Raw genomic sequence first — 8,385 nt, forward strand, 5'->3', positions numbered from 1 at the left:
ATCTTGGGAGCAAGCCCCATCTCCTGGTCTGTTTGTACATAGATATATTGAAGGGTTCGAGGGTGTGCAAACATACATACCCGTTCAGAAATCCAGTTGCACCAGAGAGTTGGGGCCAGTTGAGCTCGTTGGTAAGAGCTGTTGGTAAATTGAAGAAGGATTTCTAAAGAAAAAATAAAGTGGGGATTATTAAAAGGCATTTGTTTTCTACAGGCAGTATTCTCTGTCTCACTCTCTCGTGCTCTTTCTTAATCTCTCTCTTCAAGAGACTTCGGCATTTTAAGCACATGCCTCTTAATTTTCCCCATCACCAGAAAATTCATAAAGATCACTATCACTCACAAACTGGCTTCCATTCAGTTTCTGTGAAAGACGCAGAACACGTGACAGCTCATACTCAACCCTCATTTGGAAGGGACGTTTCAGTAGATGGGTGAACTTGCTACTCTTTTAAATATGCTGAGATTTTCTCCCTATTTTAGTTTAGACATTCAGGAAATCGATTGTCTGAAAAGTAATAATACCCAAGTCCCCAGCAAAACTGCTGTCTGAATTCAAAGTTATGCTCTTGTCGACAAGATGGTGCCTCCTGACTTCCTTGGGGTCTCAGATACCGTTGAGAATCTAATTCTGGTTCCTTTCCCCACAAAGACGTACATACACTCAGCATGGCCTGTGATTTCAAAGCGCTCACAGACTTCCTGCAGCTCTTGCTCAAACTCCAGTTCAAGAACTGCTGACTCAGCCTGTTGACAAAATTAGGATTCACTGAACCACATTTCTATGGCTTGTGCAAAATCAGAGAAGAAGAATGTTGCCAGCTGTGTCCTCTTATTATTTCTCTCATAAATGCTCTTTGGGATAAACTTCTCTGGTCTGGTCTAATTTCTAGGAAAAGCTTATCTGGACTGATGTTTTCAGAATAGGGTTGCCGGATTTAACACCCAAATGACCCCGTTACATTTGACTTTCAACAAATGAAATGTGGTGTGTACATATAATGAAATACTATTCAGCCTTAAAAAAAGAAGGAAATTCAGACACATACTACGACATGCATGAAACTTAAGGACAGTATATGAAGTGAAATAAGCCAGTTTCACAAAAGGATAAGTACTGTATGGTTCCACTTACATGAGGTTTTTAGAGTTGTCATGGGAACAGAAAGTAGAAAGGAGACTGCCGAGGCGTGGGGGGTTAGGAGCAAATGGGGAGTTGCTGTTGAATCAGTATGTAGTTTCAGTTTTGTAAGATAAAAAAGTTCTAGAGATTGGATGCATAACACTGTGAATATACTTAACACTACTGAACTGTACATTTAAAATCGGTTAAAATGGTAAATTTTATCTTGTGTATTTTATCAGTTATAAAATGAATATGCAAAAATGTAAATTTCAGGTATGGAAGGAACAGTCTTTAGAATAAGTGTGTCCTGCAAAATGTTTGGGGCATACTTACATTTAAAAAATTATTTTTTGGATAACTGAAATTCGAATTTAACTGGGTGTCCTGTATGTCACCTGGGAATCCTGGTCTGGATAAAAACTCTTAAAGGCGATGTTCCCTTTTTGCCTTGGCTGACAGGAAACCTCAGTGCCTGGCTGCAGGAAGCAGTTTATCTCAGGTATATGGTGTCATCTCCTCTATGTGCTCTTGACTACACTGTATCACTACAATGTTTGAATTATTTTAACAAACATGTACTTCTTTGTAATTAGAAAAACACACACACACACACAACGAGGATACATTTTCAAGTAGTTAATGAGAGAGAAGTGTGGAGTATTCTTCCTTCACAGTTTCCAGAGTCAAATTCTCTGTAGGAGGCAGGTGAGGACCCCCTGGGAGCGGAAGCAGAAGCGAGCAAGAGTCAGGGCCAAATGCTGCTTGAAAACCTGTATTCGATGCTATGGTTGCTCTGAAGTGATTTGCCCTTAGATAATATCTTTAATTAGTTTTTAATTTTAAAATAACATTAAAGAAATGTTGAGGTTTTCATGTTCATCCAAAGGGGGCAAGGACTTTCAAGGTCGAGGACCATGGAAGTCCAGTGACTGGGACCGCGTCACCCCTTTGCAGGACGTGCCCACCGCTTTCTGCTCAAAATGCCACCATTACTGTGACTCAGCTACTCTCTGTTTTGGTTTGTATTTCCCCTGCCACTATAAATCGAATGTTTTCTCTGTGGCTTTTTTTTTTTTTTAAATCTCATTTTTTCTCTTAGGTTTTTCTGCTTATGTGTTTGCTGTAGGATTTGAGAATATTCAATTCTGCTACAAAAGACAAGAAAAACAAACAGAATAGATGAAACTCATAAGATGTGTTAAACCGAGATAATGAATAAGCAGGTGGCTGGTGGGATGCAGGCAGAATTTATGGGCTGTGTTAAGTAAGCCAGCAACCTGTAAAACATATTAAACGTTTACAGAACAATACAGCACTCCCCCACACCTCACCCCTTTTTCTCAGACATGCGCACAGTAATAACCCCAGATCTGGGAAGGCGGGTATGGGACTAGGCTTCCCATTCTGGAAGGGTCCGCTCTCTCTTCCACAGGAGGGAGTTGGGCGAGAACTCTGCTGGCAGAGGGAGGTGTGCCTGACACCCTCTGCAGCCTGGAATACTGATGGAGGGGTCGGCGGTGTGCCAGCAAAGTAGGGAGAAGGCTTTGCTCCAGGAACCAGGAGATCTGACTTCTATATCTGGCTCTGCAAATACTGTAAAACTCCATGGTTCAGATACGACACGTTAGATTGAAGTGGGTTCCATGCTCCGTCCGGCCCCCATTCTCCAACAGGGGTGGGTGATACAATTCCTACCTTCCCAGTGGGAGAAGAGGGCGTGTCGAGGGAGGGGTAGGACAGGTGAGGAAACGGCCAGCACCCCTGTCTAGGGAAGTGGGGTCTCCATGTCCCCAGGATTCTCCCAGCTTAGTCTCTCTGGGTCAACCTGAAGAAAGGGTTTTAAGTAACTGGGAGAATCCTGGACTCCTTACTGCTCTCCAAGAAACCCCAACCAGCCCTGGAATCATCCCCGTCAAGATTTTAGCTGGAGTGGTGCTGAATTAATTATAGCTGGGAAGAGGGTGGGTTCGCACCCTGCAGCCGGAGCCCTAGAGGGCCCAAGAAGGTCGGTCAGCTGCATGGGTTTATCCTGGTTATGTGATTACAACATGGAAAGAATGCGAATCTGCATTTTCCTGGTGAAGTACACTAGACTTCATTTATGGTGTTATGGTAGGGTTTTACTACTCCTAGCTGTGCAAAGTCAGGGAAGAGGAGGCTTCGCCACTGTCTCGGTTTCCGTGTCTCCAGCGGCTGTGAACTGTACCCCACCTCGTCCCACAGGGCTGCCTGGAAGATCAAAGACAGTGATAAGCAGGCCGATGAGTCGAAGCCCTGCACTATGTCAAGCTCCACGGTTAGGGTGAGTCACCCAGTGTCCCTTTCCAAGTGGATCGTCCCAGGTTTAAGAAGAGCGAAGTTTATTGCCAGCGAACAAAAAAGATTTGAGCAGACAAATGGGAGCCTCGATATATTTTTACTTCCTTAGTAAATTTGGTAGATAAAAATGAGAAGTAACAGCCATTAATAGCAAAGGTTTTATAGACCCTAGAAAAAAGAGACTGTTTAAGTCATATCGCATTAAACACTAAAAGCCTTACTAACGCAACTTTATACCCAAGACAGTGCAGGCATTTAAGGCAGGAAATATGCAAATTAAGATCTCCCTCGCCGACTCCTGCTTATGCCTCTTGAGCATTTATGTTCTCAGGAAACTCATCTTAAATGTACCTTAAATGTACATGTGTGGGAAGACAATATTTACCGAGAAAAATTTTACAAATTTGTAAGATCATCGGAAACTCAATAAGTATTAAGTCAACTTACTTCATTGCTTTGATTTTTCTTCTATCAATGACAAAGTGTTTTTATGTTATCATTGGCATGTCTATACTATCTTTGTGTAATAATTTTATCTACTATGATTCCGTGTGTGTGCGTATTTCCATGCATTGAGAAAGCATTTCTCATTTGTAATGAATACTTATAAGCCTGAGCTTCAACAAGCAACTTATATTTGTTTTTTTTTCTTAAAAGCAACTTCCGTGAGAAAAAGAGCGATGGCATCAATCACACATTGGTCTGTTTCTACCAATTTTCCAATGACAAAGGGGACATTCTTGGTGCCTCTATTACACTGTTTACACTTGAGCCCTCCCCACCCAGCAGTGCTGTGGACGATGCGCAAAGTGTGTTCCCTTTTCTAATACTCTTAACTGGGTTAGATCTAAATGGATTATTTTCGACTAGTACAAAGTCACTCGGAGAAACTTGCTGATAGAAAAAGGTATGAAAAATATCATCAGGTAAGTATTTTTTTTTCCTTTACTTGTTCTCCAGGAACTAAACTCTCAAAGCAGAAAGCTTTTGTTGTTTTACCCAAAGAAGAAAATAGCTCTTAGGTTGACTGGTGATGATGCAGCAAGAATCGTAAAGCCTGGGAATCAGCCTCCAGGTCCTGCGGGTCCACCACTGCTCGATCTGTCCTACAGGTGGCGCAGGTGAGGCTTTTCCCTCAAGCCCACAGTGCCGCCTGCCACACCTGCGTCCTGCCTGCTGAGGCCACGCCTCAGCTCAAAGTCTCCCCTCCTTCCAACACCTTAGTACTTTTCATTATGGGGATACCCAAGCAGGAAACTTTAAGGGCCTTCCTGGACCCCCCACGCGAACTTTCTTGCTCTGATCCCATTGCTTTAGGCTTTGATACGTGAATAAATCCTATAAATGAATGTATACTCACTTATGATGCTGTAATGTGCTGTTTCCTAGATAACGTTTGCATTTTCAGCCAGAGTGGGCAGAAGGGGACTAATATTGGGTTCCCATGTGCCAGGTACTGAGACAGGAAATGTACACGAGCTGCGCATTTCCCCCAAGAACTCTGTGAGGCGGGGTTTCATCTTTCTTCCTCCCTTCTGTCCTCTCTCGCTTCCACTGACACGTTTCGACCAACTGTCATACATCGGATGCTGAATATTACTTCTTCAAAAGTCCCCAGGCCTCAGAGGAACGGGAAGTTAAATGACCATGCTCGACCTCATAAGAGATTTTGACAAAGCCCCTTATGATGGCACCTCCTGTTGCTGCTTCCGGTTCGTGGAGGGTTTCTGTGTTTTCTGTTGGTGGCGGAATCCCTGCCACTGGTGAACAAAACGCAGGGAGTTTGGATGACTTGCTAAGCTCGCAGAGCTCATAAGTAGTGGGGCTGGGATTTGAACCCAGGTTCTGGTGCGACTAGGAAGGGGGAGGCAGGGAGCCCGCGAACCCCAGCTTTCCACAGCCCACTTGTACCTGGTCCTCGCTTTCCCCGTGAGCTGCTGAATCTCATGGAATCACAACATTGGCTCAGCTGGATTTGCTAGTTGTTGAAAATGAGGCTTTGCATGCCCTGAGGGATGGTCTCTCAGACGTAGCTTTGGGTGAGCAGTTCAGAAATCCGGGGTGACCTGAGAGTTGCAGCCATTTCTTTCCTCCTCTGTTTCTCTTGTATGCAAATCACGCGTGACTTAAGAAGGACGGAGGCTGACTATGTGGGGGATAAATACCGAAACGATGTGTGTTCCTACAGAGACACCCACATATTCCCAGGGCCCGCTCTGGCCTGCCATACGCTGGGGAAAGGCAGCCGCAGAGAACGACAGTCTGGAGGTTAGTCTTCCCGTGGCGCCTGGCAGACGAAGCTCTGAGAGAACGGGAGAGGATAAGTCATGCGGGTCCCGCCTGTGTAACCTCAGGTTTACCTGCATTAGGCAGCCCGGTTCTCACCGCTAGCGCTTTGGTATAGACAGCTTCGAGGCCGTAATTAACTCTCTGAGTTTGATTTATAAACTTTAGAGTGCCATGAGCGGTGGAAAGAGTCTCACACTGAGGTTCCGTAGCCCTATAATTCATCTCTCTCACACACACACACACACACACACGCACACACACACACACACACACAAAAGAGGGAGGGAGGGAGCGAGGAGGGGGAGAGAGGCAGACAGACAGACAGATAGACAGACAGACACAGAGAGACAGAGACAGACATTACGTGCCAGTCTGTGACGGGCACGCTGTTAACCGCAGTCTCGGGGGTTGTGAGTTCCTTCTTCATGGAGGTCACAGCCTGGAAGGCACAGACAGTAAACACTTCTCAGCTGGGTAACCCTGGAGACTGTCCTTAGTTCCTCCATGCCTCGGTTTCGTTATCTATAAAATGGACTAATAACCGCGCCTATCTCACTGGACGGTTGAGAGGATTCACAAAGATAATCCACGCGGGCAGTGTGGAATGCTCAGGAGAAGTCAGCCCTCCGTGGCATTAGCAGAGAAGTTCTGGGTACCATGCCAGTACCCAGGAGGGACACCTATCCCACGTGCGGGGGCTCGGGGAAGGAATCTTGAAATAAATGCTATCCAATCTGAGTCCTGTAAGGTTAGCAAGAGGGAAGCAGGCGAAGAGGGATGGAGAAAAACAGTTTGAGCATCGGCAATGCCGTATGCAAACCCCAAGGCTAAATTCATTACATCAGGCACAGGGAAGACCAATCCCATAAACGAACGAATGAACAAACAAACAAACAAAAGTAAAACACAAAGTGTCCTAGTGATCTATGGCTATAATAAATTACTTCCAAATTTAGCAGCTGAAAACACACTACATACTCACAGACCAGTGACAATAACGGCTCAGCTCTGGGGATGATGCCTGCTCAATGGCCGTGTCAGCGTCAGCTTGAGCGAAAGAAGTAATTTTCAGGGAAGAGGGAGAGCATTTCATCTTTGACCCTGTGCCAGTTCAAAAACTTACGGGGCAGTGAAGACATAGTCGAAGAATCCTAGCAAAATGTGACCAGTAAACATAAAGAGAACAGAAGGGCAGGTGATCATCTTTCATCATTTTGCCTGAAAATAGCTCTTCTTATTTTGTTCCCTCGTCGGCTCCTCTCAGGTTCTTCCTTTTCCCTTTTCGATTATTGATTGTTTGAGCTCTAACCCCATGATTTATTTATTCAGTGAATGAGCGGAGGGATGCGTTCATCTAACTGTCTCCCACCCAATGACTTCATCGGATTTAATCTCTGCCGTCATTATTTCCGGGCTGATCGGAGAACTGTATCCGAATTCATAAAAGTGAGAAAATAAGTTTAGAACGTCCTGCTCTGACAAAGATAATCACGAGTCAATTCTTTTTTTTTTTTTTTTTTTTTGCGGAGCCAGTGAAACAGATTCTTTCACAAACGGAGAAAATGCCTCCCCCAAGGGCCAGAACCAGGCGACGAGTGTGCACCAACTAGAGATTGGCTCTTTGATACTGTCGTTTGGTTTCGTAAAGGTTGGTCATTTGTAAAGCAGTCGGGCTGCCGTCTGTCCGGGGTAGGGGCGGTTTCTTTTTAGGGGGGAGGTGATATCCAGAATTTGACTCTGGAGAAAGCCTAAAGTCCATATTCAAACTACCGAGGTGAGAACAGGGACAACTGTCATGGCGGCATCTGGTGACAGGCCTGTCCTGGGCTGTCACCGGGCTGTCACTCCCCACCACCTCGCTAACGTAAAATGGTCTCGTTTTCTTCTCCCTTCTTTCACTTTATACCGAGAAGCTGTCCCAAAACCTTGCTGCTTCCATCCTTCCAGCTCACACATGTGACGGCCCTGGGGGACGGCCACCGCCTCTGCCAGGGTCCCTGCCTCCTCGCCGTCCCCCTGCGGGGTGTCTCAGAATCTCGTGGAGAGCTTCTTTCAAATACGGATCCTGTTTGGGCAGGTTTGCGGCGGGCTCTAGAATCCTTATGCTTCGTAAGTGCCCTAAATGGCCAGGTTAGGGGAATGCTGCTCTCCAGGCCACTGTAGCGATTCCGTGTCACCTCCAAGGCACCTCCCACTGCCCCGGCTCCTCACAGCCCCCTCACCCATGCCTCTCGCGGCCTGCCGGCCCCTCAGACCTCCAGGCCAGGCCGCAAGCTCTTCCTCTTCCTCCATCACCTTCACCGACCAATGGCCGCTCACCCGCCTGGCCTGAGCTAAAGCTCGGCTGCCTTGCCTGCCCGGGCCCCTCCGTGTGGCCCCTCACCTGCTTCTCATTGCGTCCCACGCACGCGGAACTAATCGCATCTCACACACTAGCACTAGGGCAGACCTTGCAAGCTTTTGCTGCAAAGGGCCAGACAGAAAATAGGTTAGGTTTGCAGGCCTTTTGGTTTCTGTTGTGACTACTTGGTTCTGCCACTGTGCTGTGAAAGCAGCCGCAGACAACGTGTAAAAAAGTGGACATGCTGCGAACCAATAAAACTTTATTAATAAAAACAGGCGGAGGGCTGCATTGGGCTGCATCTGGCCCAG

The 8,385-nt window shown here is 46.2% G+C and overlaps 1 protein-coding gene across 1 annotated transcript in view; it reads right to left on the reverse strand.

The window, feature by feature from the left end:
• The window catches only part of AOAH (acyloxyacyl hydrolase), a 148,581-nt gene that overhangs the window by 73,646 nt on the left and 66,550 nt on the right, over window positions 1-8,385 (reverse strand). The window contains exon 12 of the mRNA XM_023532035.1: window positions 77-163. Coding sequence (XP_023387803.1) covers window positions 77-163 — 87 coding nt within the window. The remainder of the gene's footprint in view (window positions 1-76; window positions 164-8,385) is intronic.

This window comes from Pteropus vampyrus, unplaced genomic scaffold (genome assembly GCF_000151845.1).
Source record: "Pteropus vampyrus isolate Shadow unplaced genomic scaffold, Pvam_2.0 Scaffold75, whole genome shotgun sequence".
NCBI classification, from domain to species: domain Eukaryota; kingdom Metazoa; phylum Chordata; class Mammalia; order Chiroptera; family Pteropodidae; genus Pteropus; species Pteropus vampyrus.